Raw genomic sequence first — 19,326 nt, 5'->3', positions numbered from 1 at the left:
CAGGGAGCGCGTTCTCCTCGACTGGGACTGGGACGGGGGCGCGCCCGCACGTGCGTTCTCACGCACACACGCTAATGGTGGGGGGCGGGGAAGACGTCGAGCCAGCGGTTCCAGTGGCGGTTCCCGGAGCTGGGTTTTCTCCCTTTGGCGGCAGGTTTGTGCGCGACCCCTTTCGTGAGGGCCTGGCCCCGCGGCGGGTTTCCGTCGCTTCGCCGTTTCCCCCGAGGGTCGGCTTCGCTTACAGCCCGGCCTGTAATCTGCGAGACCTGGAGGGCGCGCGCGGCCTCGGTTTGGGGGCCCGGAAGGGAGCGTGTTGTCCGCTGTCGGCCCCCTGGGGTCTCGCTTGGGCCGAGGCAGGCGACGGGAAGCCCGGGGAGGGCGGGCCCGGAGGAGACCCGGCGACTGCTCCCTCGGGACAGGACGTCAGATTCAGGAAAACCGGTATTAGTCACCCCCCCCCCCCATGAGGTCAGTCAGAGGCCTGGGCTGCTGACGCGGCTGCTGGGCCGTTCCTGCTATCTTTTGGTTTAAAAGACTGCAGAGAAGTAAAATGACTTGTGGAGGATCACACAGATACATAGGGATGAAGGTCAGACTTGAACTTGCATCTCCTAATTTTCTGTTGCTTTTTGCATCATTGCACTCTGCTCCTACTTATAATTGAGGTCATTAATTGGGTTCTTAAACATTTATACTTTTGACCTTGAATTAAGGGAATGAGAAAAGCATATGATCTAGTATTAAAAGCCAGCGTCTTATATTAAAACTGAAAATTTGAATTGATTTGTTCTTTAGTCTTCCAATACATAAATGGTCTAGTGTAGATGCTTCTTAAAGTGGGTCTCGAGTGGAAAAAATTTAAGAAGCCCTTGGAGGAGAGTCTTACTTGGCCATTTGTAGGAGTGTAGTTTGTAGCAGAAGAATTATAGGTATGGTTGGGATGTTGTGGGGAGGTTTTTTTTGGGAGGGTGAGGGAATTGGGGAGTATTTTGGTTTTCACTAGTCTGGGTTGAAGTATCAATTGTCTGTTATTACTAGGATTATTTCTTAATGTTAGTAGGAATGGGACGGACAATAAGAAACAGCATGATTTTTAATAAGTGGATTCTCTTCTGCAGGACTCAGCTAACTGTTAAAGATGTCGTACATGCTTCCACATTTGCACAATGGTTGGCAGGTAGATCAAGCTATTCTTTCAGAAGAGGACCGGGTTGTTGTTATTAGGTTTGGACATGATTGGGACCCCACTTGTATGAAAATGGATGAAGTTTTATATAGTATTGCAGAAAAGGTAAATGTTATTTGAATAACAGTTTTTAATACTATGATCCCTCATTTGTTTGTTTGTTTACAAAGCCCTTTGATGTCCTTTTTCTCCTTTGATCCTCTTAACAGCCCATGAAATAGGCAGAACAAGTATTATCTTCATATTACAGATGAAAAAAATGGAGACCCAGAGAGGTAAAGTGACTATAAAGGGTCATACAGCTTTATGGGGATGGAGGCAGGACTTGAACCTGCCTAATTCTCTGTTTCTCTTTCCATTTTGTACACTGCTGCTACTTGTAATTGAAATCATTAATTAGGTTCTTAAACATTTATACTATTTTTCCTGGAACTAAGGAAATGAGGAATGTATATGATCAAGGATTAAAAGCCACACCTCATATTGAAGCCTAAAATTTTGAATTGATTTGCTTTTTAGTATACCAGTACACAAATGGTTTAGATACATAAGGTATTTTTCAAGATTTACTTACCCCATCATTTGTAGTTGTATGTAACTTCATTCAGGATTGAAATGAATCAGAATTATAATAAACATGGTAAATAGAAATACATCTGTGGCACAGGCTTCCAGCATAGGGGATAATCAGTAAGTGTTGTTGATTCATTCTTTCTTGATTGCAGGATCTTCCTGCCTTCTGCTTTTTGCTACCTTCAGTGTTAGTCCATTTTTGTGACTGTTAACAGCTAAAATTGTGAAAATTAGTTAACTCCACATAAAAGAAAACATTAACTTAAAATAACAGGTCTGAACGTTCAGAGGATATTCCAGGAGTGTTATGCCTTATTTTTAGAGGCACGATTCTCCTTCACCATCCTAGAAGCTCTACTCTAGATATGCTTAAATTTGGTTTTTGCTACCTATGTGTAATTTAAAATTTTCTGAGGCATGTGTGTTATATGAACCTACATAGAGCATACTATAATCTTGAAATTGGTGTCTTTAATATTCTCTTACTTGTGCTCTTTGGTAACCATACATGAACTAATTGATATCTTCCTCTGAAGCAAATTCCATTGACATTTGGAAATAAAATGTTGGACTTGTGTTGTCTAAACCAAAGTACTGTATTTCAGTGTTTTATTTTGCTGACAACAATAGTATCAATCTGGGGTATCACTGTGTTGTTGGGTGTTAAACTTTTGGTACAAATTTCTGGAGGCTGTGGTAGGAATAATCGTTTAGCATCAAGAAATTTTGCTTTCAGATGTTATAATGATGTTGATAAATAATTAAGATGAAATTTTCTAAACTAATATTAAATGTAATTAAAGGTTAATGAAAGCTATAAAACATATAAAACATTTAAATCACCAAATATCATGGCTCATTTTTGTAAATATGATTTTTCTTTCAAGTCTTCCATAGTGTTAATAAGAAACACCAACATGAATCTCTTCATAGCTCTGTAGATATATATCTATCTATATCTATCTATATAGATATAGATAGATATAGATAGATATATATCTATATATATACACACACACACATACACATGTTTACGCATGGGCATATATATGTATGTGTGTATTTGTATGTGTATGTATATGCAGGGCAGCTGCTGCTAGATGGCACAGTGGATAGAGTGTCAGCCTTGAAGTCAGGAAGACTAATCTTCAGGAGTTCAAATCTGGCTGCATGAATAGCTGCATGACTTTGGGCTTGTGTGACACTTAACCATGTTTGCCTCAGTTCCTTATCTATAAAATGAGCTAGTGAAGGAAATGGCACACCACTTTAGTATCTTTGGGATCACGAGTTGGACACAATTGAAACAACTGAAAAACAAAACCATGCAGTGGAGCAGCTAGATGGCTCAGTGGATAGAGTGCTGGGCCTGGAGTCAAGAAGACCTGACTATAAATCTGGCCTTAGACACTCATTAGCTGTGTGACCCTAGGCAAGCCATTTAACCTCTGTTTGCCCAGGAGGCAGCTAAGTGGTTCAGTGGATGGAATGCTGCTGGAGTTGGAAAATCCTGAGTTCAAATTTGGTCTCAGACAGTTATTAGCTGTGTGACCCTGGGCAAGTCACTTGACCTCTGTTTGCCTTAATCTACTGGAGAAGGAAATGGCAAATCACTCGAGTATCTTTGCCAAGAAAACCCCTTGGACAATATTGATATGCTATGGTCCACGGCGTCATGAAGTCAGACATGAACGAATAACAATAAAAACATTTTATATGAAGCTAACCTGGCAGTCATTATCACTGGTAGTTGGCTGGAGATTAGAATTAAAGAAATGCTTTTCTTTTGACTTCTGTGTACTCTATTCTACTCTTTTGACTTCTAGCCATGTTCTGATCTCCCTCTCCCACCTCAGTAGACTAAGGAATCTGCAGATTTCTGGGGAAAGCAAGGGAGAAGAACTGCATTTCCTTTGAACTAGGAACTGCTACTGACAGGGGCCAAGAATAATAAAAGATAAGACCCTTCATTCCCATTTTGTCCATTTCTTAGCTGTATCATACAAAGTTGACTGTAGGTACACATAGCTGTAATGTTGACTCTAAGTGGTCTAAATCATGCTCCCATTAGTCAAAATGAGGCTGGAATGGTTGATGATATGAGTATCAGTCTTCTCTTCCTATCTCAACAAAGCTGTAATAAATTGCAACTGGCTAGGGAATATAATACGAGTTTTCGTGTCCTGTTAACTATATTTGTTCTTTTTCTAATTCTATTATTATAGTTTCCATGCTATAAATCATAATATAAAAGGCTAAATTGTATATACCAGTAAATCCATTAGTAATGAAAACATTTTTAGAAATAATTTGAGCTTCTGGGCTTTGTAGATTTGTTTCATATTTCTATAACTTGGTGAAATTTGGATTTATTTTTAAATTAACATCCATTTTAATATCTATATAGAATGCAAACCTGAGGTGCAAAGATTGTTTTTTCAAAGCTTTATATTCCACCCCCTCAATTAAGGACATAGTAGAAATGTAAAATTCTGGAATTTGTTTTGGGGGAGCATTACAAGAATTTTTGACACTTAAGGTTTCTGTGGGAAATAAGAAAAATATAACTTTCTATTTAAAAATCTCCCTCTGCAGAAATGGCAGATAATGGGAGATCTCCTTCCTCATCTTGCTAGCAAGCCATCTTTGGATATCACGACAGTTTTAAAGTGAGTAAAAGTTCCAGATGTTCAGGTGGGACTTGGATATACAGTATTTCTCCTCGAATATAGTTTGTTGACATACTGCTTTTGCCAATCAATACCTCAGGCTGATTTAATTCTAATTCAGTTATGAGGTGTATACTTAATGATGGAAACTATTTTTAGTCTTTATTATTACAGATATGGTACAATAATATTTTCAGGCATTAAATAAAGTTGCCATTTTAACAAGTAGTCTCAACGCTTAGAGTAAAGTATATTTCTTTCATATATACAAAACATTTTTGAGTTTTGAAGGATTGAGGCTCACGATAATATTTGAAGTCATATATCAGAAGTAGTACTAATGAATTTCAGTCAGTGTTGCTTTGTGATGCACTAGAACAACATAGAATTTTGCAGACAGAAGAAAACTCAGATCATCTTAGCTAACACCTTCATTTTATAAGTTAGGGAAAATATGTAGAGGGGAGGTGGACTCGCCCAAGTTACACTTCTAGTTAATAACTGAGATGATGCTAGAATCGGGTCGCCTGACTTCAAATCCAGTGTTCTTTATGTCATACCATGCTTTTACTTCATATTCCCTATTTATATCCAATGCATATAAAAATCTTGTTTATACTTTTTTTCTTTTGAAACTCTTTGGTAGTTGAAAGGTAGAACCATATATACAAAAATAAAGTTAAGGAATGTTAAAGCTTGAGATATAGATTAAGGTTTTTAACTTCGTATTATGTAGCATTTGGGAGCAGTATATTGATAAAATTTTCTTGGGACTGCATTAGAAATCCAATTTTGGGGGCTCAAAAAGCTCCTTCATTTAGAAAAATTAAAACCACTCGTTCCAGTGGAAATTGCATAATAAGTCTAGAAATATTAAATATATATTATATTATACATTATATAATATATAGAGAACATATATATTCCACCCCCTCAATTTAAGGACATAGGAGAAACATATAATTCTGGAATTTGTTTTGGAGGAGTATTACAAGAATTTTATGTGTGTACACACACATATGTACATACATACATATATTACATATGTTTGTATTTATATATAATTATATATAATGTTATAATATTATGTTATATATATTATAAAGATACTGTTTGATTTGTCACTGAGTTTGTGTGTCTAAAAATTCTTACTAAAAGCAGTATCTGTGGAAGATTACAGATTCTCCTTAGCCCTAATCACTGAAAGTGTCTCTGTACAGAGGTAATGCCTTGGTGCTAAAAGTAAAAAAGTTGCATGAGGCCAAATGAATTGTTGTGGTAGAGTGGATCTCAGTAAGGTACCTGATTGTCCACTGGTAAATAAAATCATCATCATTTGATTTTATTACAACTGCAAAATTAGTCCCCTGAAAGTATAAAAATTACTGCCCAAAAATATATAGTATGGAAAATATTTTTTGGTTGAACACCTGTATCCACATAATGTCTCCAGAGTATTTCTTAAAGGATTGTTGTCAGCCAGCAGAGAAAAATCTCCAAGGACATGCCACAGGAATCCATCTTGTTCATGAATAGTTTGATTGAAGGTAGAGAAGTCCTGCTTATCATTCATGCAGAAAGACACATCATGAAGAAATTCAGTGAATTAATCTGTCAGTCGTCAATTGTAGACATTTACTAAGTGCCTAGTATGTGCCAGGTACTGTGCTAAGCACTGAGGATACAAAAAGAGGCAAAAGATAATCCCTGCCCTCAAAGAGCTTTCCATCTGTTGGAGCAGACAGCATGCAAACAAAAAGAGACAAAGCAAGTCATATACAGAATAAATAGGAAATAATTATTACAGGAAGCCACTGGAATGGAAAGGGTTCAGGGAAGGCTTCTTATAGAAGGTAGAGTTTTAGTTGGGGCTTCAACTGGGACTCAAAGAAAGCCAGGGAGGTCAGTAATCATCGTTGAGGAAGGAGAGCATCCCAGGCATGGGGGACAACCAGATAAGATGCCTGGAGCCGAGAGATGGAGTGTTTCATTCATGGATCAGTCAGTGTATTAAATGACAGTATTGAGTCTCAGAAGATCTCAATAGGCCATAATAATGTACCAAGCTGATAAATGAACTTTAATAGATACAAATGTAAAACCTTTCACTTGGGCTAAAAAACAAACTGCACATGTACAGGATGAGAAAGAGCCAACAACAGCAATCTATAAAAACCTTAGAGGTTTTAAATTACAAGCTCGATATAAGTTGATACTCAGGTGTCATTCACTGTAATAATCCTACTGGTTTTTTGTTTGTTTCCTTTGAGACGAAGTCTATCTTCCTCAGGCTGGAGCTCCAGAATCCTCTCATGGGCTGGATCCCAATACCAATCTGCATAGAAACTTTAACCTGCTCCATTTTTCTGAACTGGACTAATTCACCCCTCCTTAGTTAGCCTGGTGACCTGCTCCCAAGGGCGTATCATACTGTTCTGGACTTAGTGTGGTCCTTCATTTAGCTTTAGTCCTACTATAATAGCTCAGCTCCCAAATTCAGGTGATTCACTAGTTGCAGCAGAGATTACAGACATGCATCACCATGCCTCGACTCTTTTTCTTTTTTGCCTATTACTGTGTGTCGTATCACACTATACCTGGGGTTCATTCCAATGGGCCGTGTTTTAAGAGGGACTTTGAGAAACTTAAACATATCCAGCATAGGTGTATCTAGGATGGTGAAGAGTCTTGGTAACATGTCATAGGAGGGTTGGTTGAAGGCATCAGGGCTGTTTTTCCTGGAGAGGAGAAAACCTAAAGGATTTCATAGCTATTTCCAAATATGTGACGATAGATTGTAGGGAAAAGGAATTAGATGTTTTCCATACAATTTCAGAGGACTGACTCAGTGGGTAAAAATTATGGAGAGACAGATTTTGACTAAGAAAGTACTTTCAAATACCCAACTGAAAATAACATGGATTATTTTGGGGGGTAATGAACTGTTCTGGAAATGTTCATGCTAAAAAGCTTGAAAAATCAGTCTGCAGGATATGTCAGAGGGGAGATTTGTGCATTGAGTTCAAGGTTAGACTAGATGATATTTAGATTCAGCTCTTAAGATTCTATGATGTAGCTCATATTATAGATTAAATAATATATAATAATCTGTTAAAATGAGAACATTTATTATATGTCAAGTTGTAAAGAGTATATTCAGTATTAAAGTTAAGCCGGGCCAAACAGGAATACACTTTTGAAAAATCTTTATTGATAGCTCTTGCTTTTGTGTCTTCATTTTGTATATGTCCTCCCTTCCCCTGCCAAGCAAGCCATTCTTTAACAAAGATTTTTAAAAAAGAAAAAAAAAGTGTTCAGCAAAACCAACCAACACATCCACTGTCTGACAGTATGTACCATATTCTACATCCATAGTCCCCCACATTTTCAAAGGGGTAGAGGTGCATCTTTTCAACTCCTCTTTTAAGGATAACCTTAGTAATTATAATTACAACATCCCATTAAAAACACTTAGAAATATAAATTATTATTTGTTTTGTCAGTGTTAAAGACTAGTAAAAAGATACGGATTTTAAAAACCTAACACTTTTTCAGCTTTATGTTCAGAGTTTGAGAATTATAGTGGTAAAGAAATTGCCCTTTTATTCCTGTAGAAGTCTAATCTTGAAAATTAAGTGATTATTTGTATTTCTTTACTTTTATTAAGAAAATATTGCTAATAACCTTTGCTTTTATATCAGAGAATTCTAGGCCTTTAGGTATGTAGTTTATTCACTCATTGATCTTTCTCATATCCCCATGTTTTGCCTTTCCCTGTATTTTGTTCTTTGCTTTAGAGGCCAGAAATTGAAGTGCCTGGTAATATATTGTTGTCACTGTATATATATTATCAAATCTTTTATCATGTTTATTAAGATTTTGACATTTATTTACTGTTTCTTTTATGATTGAAGTAGTGGAAGAGAATATCTGTGCGTATATTGATCTTCAGGCATGGTCAAAAGTGTAAGTGCAGTATGCAAAATTCACTCTGGTTTTCAGTGAGAGTACTATGTAGGGTTACATGGAAGATAAAGAAAAGAGGTTATTGAAAGAAGTGAAATTCATGGTACAATACCTTGAACCCAGTTAAAGTTTTGAAGGATAGTCGATGTAATGAGTGGCAGCTAGATGGCACAGTGGATAGAGTACAGGGCCTGAACCAGGAAAACTCATCTTCCTGAATTCACATCTGGCCTCAGATACTTAGCTGTGACCCTGGGCAAGTCACTTAACCCTGTTTGCCTCAGTTTCCTCATCTGTAAAATGAGCTGGAGAAGGAAATGGCAGACCACTCCAGTATCTTTCCCAAGAAAGTCCCAAATGGGATCGTGAAGAGTCGGACATGTGAAGAACAACAAAAAAGTTACAATGAAACTTACTGCTGAACTTAATAATGATGAAGCTACAGTTAGAAATATTGGTAATTGTATGTCTATATGAATATCATCTTCAAGAATGAATAATATTATGGAATATCTGTTAATTCATGTCAAATTTTCTATAAAATAAATAATATGTCATTTCCTCTGGTTCTAAATGTGTGATATTTAGGAGGGGTGTGTGTGTGTGTGTGTGTAACTAAGAGTTTTATTACTTGGAGTGTTTTAAAATTTTTTATGGCTTGTCTTAATGTTTTCTATTTTTTGTTGGCCATAATTTCATTTAAGATGAAGTCAGTTCATCTGTCTTCGTATATCTTGGCACACAAGTTCATATGTTTATTTTTCAAACACTTATCTTCTTTAGACCTAATTTGCGTATAAGAAAATAGAGTGGTCTATTGTGTACAAGCAAATAGATATTATATGGAATGGCTCTCTGGGAGAGGGAAGTGGGATCAATAACTGGGAGAAATTTTGGTGATGCAGAAATTTGAATAAAACTTCATTTAAAGAAAACTCAAAGGATAAAGATTATAAGATTATAGATTTAGATCTAGAAAGCATCCCAGGGGCCCTGTAGCCCAAACCTGTCATGTTACAGATGAGGGACTTAGGCCCTTAGAGTTTTAATGACTTGCCTAAGGTGACACTAAAAATCAAGTAACAGAGCCATGATGCAAACTTATATTCTCTGACTCCAAATCCTAACTTTATGCTGTACCATACTGCTTTTACATTTTGGGGTGACACTGTATCCTTGATAGGAGTAGTGTCTTATCTTCTTGGCATACTGATTACACACTTGTGTGCCTACTCAGTGTATAACACTGTGCTAACCATTGAGCAGAGTGGGGAAGGAAAAAAGTATAGTTGTATATAGTTTACACATATATAATTATGTATAGTTACCTTGGTCTAGAAGTTTATACTCCTATTTCTTATTAATCTTTTAAAAACGTGATAAAAGAGTATAATTTTGAAAATCAGCTTTTCCCTGCAAAGTATCTTTCACATAGTAATTTTGTATTTGGGTGCTGCTTAACATCAGCGTTGGTTGCAAGTGTTCAACCAGAATAATTGGAAAAGTGGAAGCCAAAGGATCAAGTTCAAGGTCAATGCCAAACTGGAACCCTCCAGGACTGTATCCTGCCAAGATTGGGGGTGAGGACAGAGGTGTCTGGCAAGATAACTAGCTGATTATGTTTAGGAGTCTTTTCTTTAGAACGGCTTAGTGCACAGTTATTTATTTACGTCAGAATCATTTATTAAAATGCCTCTGTTTATAAAACCTTTTGCAATTTTCTTTATTACCTTCATAACAGATTTAGATTGTTGTTTGAAACTTACCAGGATATTCTGAGGTATCTTAGAAGATGGAAGTATGAAGCATATGTTAACATTTAGGTGTCAAAATTGGATGTTTTTGGTATTTTTTGTTCTGTAAAAGCTATCATGGGGAAAATGGTTCTGGCAGAGATATGAATAAATGCCTTTTAAATATATTGTAACCAAATTCTTTAAAAATTTGCCTTTCTGAGATGAAAATAAAAGAGAATATCCTAGATTGATTCCTCTTTTTTCATTTTCCTTTTAGGTAAAAAATTTTGCAGTTATATATCTTGTGGATATTACAGAAGTACCAGACTTCAATAAGATGTATGAATTGTATGATCCCTGTACTGTCATGTTTTTCTTCAGGTATGTTATTTTAAAAAAATTATTACTCAGTTTATTCTAGAAAACTTGTGATGTTTATTTAACGTATTCAGAACACCTTTAGGTATGATACTTCCTATTTTGGAACAGTTGATTTACACACCAAGTGGAATTAACTTAGAATACAAAATGAATCTCATTATGTTAATAGTGAAATGAAGTTATGCCAATTTAATGTCTTCCAGTAATCTTTTTATAAAATGTGACTGCTAAGAAAACCCGGTTAAGTGTATTTAATGTATTCAAGAGAGTTTTTCCATTTTGTGTTTATATTTTTTGGAGCTATGCTGAGATTTTCTCATGTACGGAGGCTTTAAAATTATTTAGTACCCTAACAGACATAACATTTAATAATTTATATGTAATATTAATCTGTCATTTGCTTCTGTTCTCCCCAAATTCTTATGACTAATTCAGAAAAGAAAATTTATACTGCCTGCCCAATATAGAAGGGATAATCACAGAAGACTATGGAAAAGATGGCATTGAGAGGGTCAATAAAGGATGAGTTCTTTGTGTTCATATCACAGTGTTCTTTGCCTGTAGGACTGGTGGGATATTCTACCTCTCTTTTCCATCCTGCACCCCCTTGTTCTCTTCGTTAGTTCTCCAGGACTCACCATGGAGAAGGTGACTGTGTTCCTCCATGGAGAGAGCTGATACTGTGACCTTTCCAAAGCCAGCCTAGGAAGACCAGGCAACAAACTGCAGCTGGGAGAAGGGGGGAATGTCAGGGTCTCAGGGTGTGAGGAGTCTACCTAATAAGTATAGTGTACCTAATAAGACTTGTGTTGCACTAGTGCTGTAGCACACCTTGTAAGAACCAGTGGTATGAGAAGATATAGTGTGTTAGTAAATATCACATAAACTGGTTTGGTAGAAGTGTAAAGTATATGAAGGGGGGAATAGGTTGAAGTAAAATTGGAAAGGCAGGTTAGAAACTTTTGGAGGCTCTTGAATGTCAAGATAAGCATCTAGTATAAGTATCTAGTATTTTATCTAATAAATGGGGAGACATTGAAAACTTTTGAGCAGGGGAATGATGTAACTAGATCTGTATGAGAGCAGTATTGACTTGCAGTGACAGCTCATTTGTAAGGAGGTGAAGATGAGGCAGAAAATCTCACAGGTGATTATCGGAACTGTCCGGTAAGAAAACAGAAGTTGCATGATAGTAATGGGAATAGAGAAGGGATGGGACAGATGAGACCGATGAGAAGGATACTACTGGAAAGAGTTAACTACTGATTGGATTTGAGGGAGAGGTAGGATTCAGTGACAACACTGATGGTTCTGGACATTCTGCTTTAGTAGGAAGAACACTATTTCAAGTCAAAGTGTTCAGATCTCTGCCACTCACTACCTTGTTACTTTAGGCAATTGATGAGTTTTAAGTTTCTGCTATGTTCAAGTATCTACCCTGTGATACAGAGACAAAATAAAACATCCATTCCCCTGAAGGAGGTTACATTCTGGAATGAAAGATAATGTGTGTGTATGTGTTTATGTTATATGTATGTGTTTGATGCAAACACACACACACACACACACAAAATAAATTCGAGGTAATATTTTGAGGAGTGGGGAAATAATATGAGGAGAGATTTTATGTAGACAGTGGCTCTTGAGATGAGTTTTAAAAGAAACTAGGAATTCTAAGATGTGGAGATGAGAAGGAAGTGAATTCCAGACATGAGGAAAGCCTGTACTTTGTTTGGCAAAGAAACTAGTGGTGAAGTGCCATGTGTGAAGAACAATAAGAACACCAATTTGGCTAAACTATAAGGAAGGGAATATTATATAATAAGATTGAAAAGAGTTTGTAATCAGATTGTGAAAGGTTATAAAAGCGAAACAGAAGAGTTTGTAATTGACCCTAGTGCCCTAGGGAGCCTTTGGAGTTTGTTGAGTATGGGGGAAAGGATAACATAGTCAGACTTCCACTTCAGGAAAATCATTTTAGCAGCTGTGTGGAATATTCATTGGAGAAGGGAGAAACTATGAAGCAAGACCTGCAAATAACCAGGTTAAAAGTGATGAAGGCCTAAATTTGGTGGTGACTTATTTGAGTAGAGAAAGGAACAGATGCAAGAGATGTTGTGGATGTAGAATTCACAGTATTTTGCAACTAGTCTAAATTTGCCTTTTTGTAATTTTACCTTCAGTTCCCAGTTCGGCCCTCTCAGGCCAAACAGGTAATATCTGATCCCTTTCCTACTTAACAGATCTTCAAATACTTTAATAAAACTATCTTGTCTCTTCTGAGTCTTTTCCAGATCTTTTTTAAGTGAACTGCCATTTAACCCATGCTTCCCCTAACTTGTCCCTATGAAATTAATTTATAAGGCTTCATTTGTATTCTATATTCTAATACATTTTTACCTTATTACATATAGCTCATCAAATTCTTTTGGGATCTTGACTGTCATCTACTGTCTTATCTATTCCTCCCAGCTTTGTATCCTCAGTGAATCTGATAAACATTCCATCTGTTTACCTTCATCTAAGTCACTAATGAAAGTCATAAACAGTATAGAGGCAAATGTAGCACCCTGAGTCATTCCAGGAGAGATGTCTTTCTAAGTTAACATTAATCCGTCATGACCAGTCTTTGGTCCAGCCATTCAACTAGTTCCAAATCCACCTAATTGTACTATTGCCTACCCCACGTGCCTTAATCTTTTCACACGCAAAAAAAGCATGAGATTGTCAGTGTCAAATAACTTAGTTAAAATTTATGTATTTATCTATCAGCCCTGTCAGTCAAGGAAGTGAGATTACTTGGGTGTGACCTGTTCTTGGTGAAGTTATGCTTCATCATGAGATGTTTACTAAACATATCTTTAATAATTCTAGAACTTTACCAGGAAATGAAGTTAGTGTCACTGATTTATAATTTTCAGACTCCATTCTCACTCTCCTTTTGAAAGTAGGACATTTGTACTTGTCAGTTGTATTCTCTTTGATCTTTCAAAAATCATTTATGTTCCCAATAAATAGCATATAGTAGGTGCTTAAATGAATAGTTGTTTAATTGATGTAAAATGAACTTTTGAAAAACAGTTTGTTAGTTGAGGACTGCTCCATTTCTATAAACAATTCACAACCCAGTAGAATGAAGGCTTCTTAAGAACAAGGACTGTTTTCATTTTTTCCTTTTTATCTACAAGACCTAGTTCATTGTTTGACATATATAGTGGGTATTTAATAAATGCCACATGTCTAATGTCTATTTAGATGTCTCTTTAGTGGAGTAAAAGCAGCAATGCATTTTTAGAGTAAGTTTTTATTTTACATACACAAAACCAGAAATACAGAGATTGCTGTATATTTAAGGTGATGTTGATGCTGCAGCTTGTAACAAGACTTGAAAAAATAATACTAACATATGGCTTTGGATGGGGTATGTGTGGAGTACTTAATGTTCTTTTTCCTTTAAAGTCACATGTGAGTTGACTTCTTTTTGTTTCTCTTTGAAGGAACAAGCACATCATGATCGATTTGGGTACAGGTAACAACAACAAGATTAACTGGGCAATGGAAGACAAGCAAGAGATGATTGACATAATAGAAACAGTATATAGAGGCGCTCGTAAAGGTAGAGGTCTTGTGGTTTCTCCAAAGGACTATTCCACCAAATACAGATACTGATGTTGTTTTGGACATCTGGTGCTCTAATTCTTTAAGAGTATATAAAGGCTCTTTGGGGTTTTTTGTATGTGGAGTTTTTTGTTTTTAGATATTTAAGTCCTTTGGGGAAAATGCTTGGAAGTTACATGAAATAAGGAGCTCTAACATCTTTTTGGAATAAGGGCTATATAGCCTTGTGTTTTCAGTGTATTTTTATATGATTAAATAACTATAAACAATTCATAGCTGAAAAAATTAAAATATATGAAAATGTGATCGCTATTTGTTAATGTGATTTTTTTTTGTTTTGAAACAACTTTGTGATTGAGGATTCTTTGCATTTAGTTAAAAGTTTCACTAAAGTTGCCTCAGAAGATTAAAGGGTTCATCCTTTATATTTTATAATCTGTCATTGTTCTGTTCTCATTATTTAATAACTGTCCAAAGCTCCTAAAGTGCCCGCCCCAAATGTGAACAAGAAGTGTTCATCCTATCATCAGGTTATAAACAGAACCCTACAATATAAATTTTTTTTTAAGTTCACTTAGAATTAAAGGGCTGATTGTTCAGCTAGGTCTGTGTCTAACATATTTAGCCTTCTTATTCATTATCATTATTTATTTGTTTTCTCTATTAAAAATCTCTGGGGAAGTTCACTCTATAATGCTAAAAGGTAAAAAATCTTCAATATTAACCTTCCTTGTGGCAAATTAATCACACTTTTCTTATTCTAGCCTAGGTGGTTATTATAGGATGTAGATTTAGAACTAGATAAAAAACGAAGGCCCAGAGAAGTCAAGTCATTTCATTTGTACCAAGGTCATATCTTGTAGTACATAGCAGAGCCAAATTTGAATCTAACTTCTCTAATTCCAAATCAAGTACTCTTTCTGCTATATTAGGTAGTCTTATAGAATAGCTTATGTTTATCGTATCTCCATTATATAGGGAGGGGGGCAATTTTGCCAGTCATTTGAATAAAATTGCAAAACAAGTCCTTAACTTCTTTTTTTAGCAGATATATCAGAATCTGAACATCTAAATTAATGTCCGAAAAACTTTTCCTTGAGGTACTTACTCCTCTGTTTCCATTACGCAAAATGTTCTTTTAAAACCGCTTTCTTTAGTGTCTACCCTTGGAGGTTGGAGGAGGGTACAAAAAAGACGGTGTCTTGCATGACCACTTACTATGGTCATCAGGTTTGACCTTGAATATTTTTGGCTACTTTCCAAAATTTATATCCTTAAAGAATGAATAATAAGATTTGATAGAGGATATTCAAAAGAATGCATTGTCAGGCTTTCAAGGGACTCCTCTTTTTGAGCAATGGCAGCATCACTGGGATAGGTATGTAGCCTGCTGTGGTGACTTCTTTCAAAGGAATGTTATTTGAAATTTTGTTTCCCCCCCTCCCCCATGTCTAGAATACTCACCCACTTCCTCATCTCTGGTTCTTTGAATACCTCGTTCCCTTCAACTCAGATCTTGTTCTGCCTCCAACATGAGGTATTTTCTGATCCCCAGCCCCATTATTAAGAATGCTCACCCTTATCCTAAGGGATTGTTCATTACTGTGTATGTACTTTATATTTATTTTTGTACCTCTTAATATCCCTCTAGTAGAATGTAAACTTCCTGAGGAAAAGGGACTGTTCTTGTTTTTGTAGAACCTAAAAAAGAAGTGGCAAACTACTGTCCGGGGGTATATTTTCCCTGATGCCTACTGCTTACTGCCCCAAGCTAAAAATGGTTTTTACATTTTTAAATATAACAAAACTTTTAAAATGTGAAAACTATTCTTGGCTCTTGGACCTGTCCTTGACCTGGAACAGGAGTGGGGAACCTGCAGCCTCGAGGCCACATGTGACCTTCTAGTCCTTGGTTGCAGCCTTTTGACTGAGTCCAAGTTTTACAGAACAAATCCTTTTATTAAGGGGATTCTATATTCTGTGAAGTTTAGTTTCAGTTAAAAGGCCGCACTTGAGGACCTAGAGAGCCACATGTGGCCTCGAGGCCACAGGTTCCCCACCCTTGACCTACAATATTGTTTGGCATGTAATAAAGCTACTTATTGAATTTAAGTGATTGGATCAGTAGTCATTTGAATATGTAAGTACTTCTGTTTGTTTAGAACAAGGCAGTCAAAGTCCTGTTACTTCATTATCACCTTGCATATATGATAGCTGGCTAATTCCAATCTGGAAAATAACTAGCTGACTGGTAGTTAAGTAAAACTAAATGTGACATTCATGTTCTATATTTTTTCATAATAGCTAAAAGGTTATTTAAGCATGATCAACACAAATGGAAATTATTTTCTATTTTATCTTTAGACCTTTAACACCTTTGTATATTGAAATTATTACAGAGAATGCAGTTTTTTCTGGTTGTCAAATATTTGACCTACCATTTTAATTGTTTCTCATCTGTAATAACATTTGCATTAGCTTAAGGGTGGAGGCTAAATCAGCAGTTTTGGCCACCTCTCTACAAAAATGGGATAGCCTTCTGTCTGTGTAAGAATTCAGATTATGGTCATGCATTTTCATAGCAGCATTAATGCTATTTTCCTTTGACAGATGTGTAAAACATCAATCCTTTTATCCTTTAACATTTATGATTGTTATATCAGGGAATTGTCATGTAATTTAACCATGAACAATCTGATGTCTGTCAGTTGCGAGCATTTTATTTGAGACATTTGATATTTTAGAGAAAAAGGGTCTAATGTGTTCATTATTGATTCCTCTGGGGTTTTAAAAGATTTATCCCTATATCAATTAGATCATTATGAAGCTGTGTGCAGAGACCATATTACCATAGCTCCCTGGAGAAACATTTTCCCCTTGCTAGAAGTTAACATGACCCTCAGCTATCATAGAGGGTAGAGGACTAATACAAAAAGTCTATATGAGGGGTATTACTGTATCTCTTGCAAAACTGTAATTGGTAATACCTATTATGAAAGGATCCTAGAGGTGAATTCCTCTTGAACTGTATTACCAAGAAAACTTTTTTCTCCCCATTAAACTTGTAAGATTCCTTTGGTTCTTCTGCTCCAAGTTTCTCCTCTTTTCTAATCCATTTTCCATACAGCTACCAAATTAATATTTCTGAAACAAAGGTCTGATCATGTCTCTCTTACACAAAAATCTTTAGTAGTTCTCTATTGCTTCTAGATACAATTTAGACTTCTCAGCTGATCATTTAATTAAGTGTGTACAATGTTCCAAGCACTGTATGAGGCACTGGAGTCATAGGTGTAAATAATGAAACAATCCCTACATACTGAAGATCTTTACAATCTGGTTCCTTCATATCTTCTATTATTTCTCCTCTTCATTTAATCTATGTTCCAGTCAAATTGGTCATTATTTCTCAGAACTTGACATGCCATCTTCCACCTCCATCCATACCTTTGCACAATCTGTTCTCCTGTGTCTAAAGTGTGCTCCCTCCTTACTTCAGATTCTTAAAATCTCAAGCTTCCTTTAACATTCATCTAAGTTTCCACTTCCATGAAAAATCTTTACAAAGCCACCTCTTCCCACCTGCGCTCCCCTCCCCACATTGTTAGTGCTCTCTCCTTTACTAAACTATATTTATTTATCTGTAGATTTTTAATCCCCAACTTCCTTTGAGTTTTAGCTCAGGTGACATCTCTTAAATGAGGCCTTTCCTGCTCCTATTCCACAGTTGTTAGTGTTACTTTATGTACTTTGCATTTACTTATTTATGTACATGATGTACACAAATAGTAAAATGTAAGTTCCTTAAAGGCAAGTACTACTTCATTTGTGTCTTTGTGTTTTGAACACAAGGCATACTTTGCTTTGCCACCTAGTAGGTATTACAAATGTCTTGAATTGTTGATAATGAGAACCCTACATATTTCCCCTTTGGCCTTAGCTGTCTAGAAGCTCCACACTGATTTATTGTTCACCTGCAGTAACTAACAAACATTTACCGTGCCTAGTATGGGGGTTTTGATGCTCTCTTCATAATCAGTTTTTGAGTTTTAATTCTGTTCTATTTTAATTTTTATTGTCTTATGTATGCCAGCTTTGTAAACCACCTCACATCATTTTGGGAAAATAAAATGCTTTACTTAGTTAAGTTTATGGAAATAGCACTTTTTTTTTTGCAAAGACAGTATCTTTAATGAAAAGAAAACAAATCACCAACATTTGCTACTGGGCATTTCAAAGCAATGATCATTTTCATTGTCACCAATCCACAAGCTTTCATCAGTGTAATCCAATCATAAATAATATCTTATTTCTAAATATTGACCCATTCATAACATTTCCTGCTTTTATGTCTCCAATCATCAGTAAGAATTAAACATTTCCAAGAATCTCTATGTGGTCTCTATTAATTATAAACAACCCTAAGTGAATCATATTATTTTGATTAGAAATAATACTTGAGGAGGGAGGGGCAAGATAGGGTGAAAATTTGGAACTCAAAATCTTGTGGAAGTGAATGTTGAAAACTAAAAATAAAATCTAAATCAAAAAAATGTAAAAAAAACTTGGAAAAGTTTCCTGCTGGGAATAAATTTATGGCAGTTATAAGTAAATTATATCTTTATAGCACTTTTTTGATGATCAAATAGAGAAACTATTGTCATGATTTAGTAATCTCTGAAAAAGAGAAGAAAAAAAAAGTATCAAATCTAAATCAGAAATCCCCAATTTTCCTTTCCAGTTGGTAAGTGTGCAGCAATAAAACATTTTTCCTTAGATTATTAGCTAAAACTTTTCAACTAGCACATTTTAAAGCCAGCTTTGAATAGTGTCACTATAAGTGATATTCCTTAGTCTACATTAAGATATGCCTTTGCTTTTAGTAGAAATTGGGGTCTAATAACAGAAAGGTTTTATTGTTTGTTGTTCTGCTCCATTGTGCAAAATGAAGCACTGTACCAATTGATTTGATTAGCATGTATTATAGTTGTGATGCCATACATTCACAGCAATGACATTTTCACTTATATCACTGGGAAATGGAATAGGTTTGTGTAACTTAATTATTTCTGATGTTTATTTTAGTAGAATAAAGGAAAATTGTATCATGTTTTATACTTTAATTGATGTTAACCTTTCATTACCTGGTGCTATTAATTTATTTAGCAGGTATTTGTTGAGCCCCTTCTTTATGTAT

At 35.8% G+C, this 19,326-nt stretch overlaps 1 protein-coding gene across 6 annotated transcripts; it reads left to right on the top strand.

The window, feature by feature from the left end:
* The first annotated feature begins 46 nt into the window (after positions 1-46).
* TXNL4A (thioredoxin like 4A) lies at positions 47-18,281 on the top strand. 6 transcript variants are annotated; one of them, XM_020986893.2, is made up of 4 exons: positions 47-154; positions 1,119-1,291; positions 10,408-10,511; positions 14,009-18,281. In XM_020986893.2, exons 2-4 carry the CDS (start codon positions 1,139-1,141, stop codon positions 14,178-14,180), a joined length of 429 nt encoding a protein of 142 aa, XP_020842552.1. In that variant the 5' UTR covers positions 47-154; positions 1,119-1,138; the 3' UTR covers positions 14,181-18,281. The 6 variants fall into 6 exon arrangements, with proteins under 6 accessions (XP_020842552.1, XP_020842554.1, XP_020842553.1 ...); XM_020986895.2 differs by lacking the exon at positions 14,009-18,281 and adding an exon at positions 4,355-4,428 and having other exon boundaries at positions 10,408-10,497; XM_020986894.2 differs by lacking the exon at positions 47-154 and adding an exon at positions 173-441.
* The last annotated feature ends 1,045 nt before the right edge of the window (positions 18,282-19,326 follow it).

Source organism: Phascolarctos cinereus, unplaced genomic scaffold, assembly GCF_003287225.1.
Source record: "Phascolarctos cinereus isolate Bilbo 61053 unplaced genomic scaffold, phaCin_HiC Scaffold_4;HRSCAF=312, whole genome shotgun sequence".
NCBI lineage: Eukaryota > Metazoa > Chordata > Mammalia > Diprotodontia > Phascolarctidae > Phascolarctos > Phascolarctos cinereus.
This window is presented reverse-complemented; position numbering and strand designations above follow the sequence as displayed.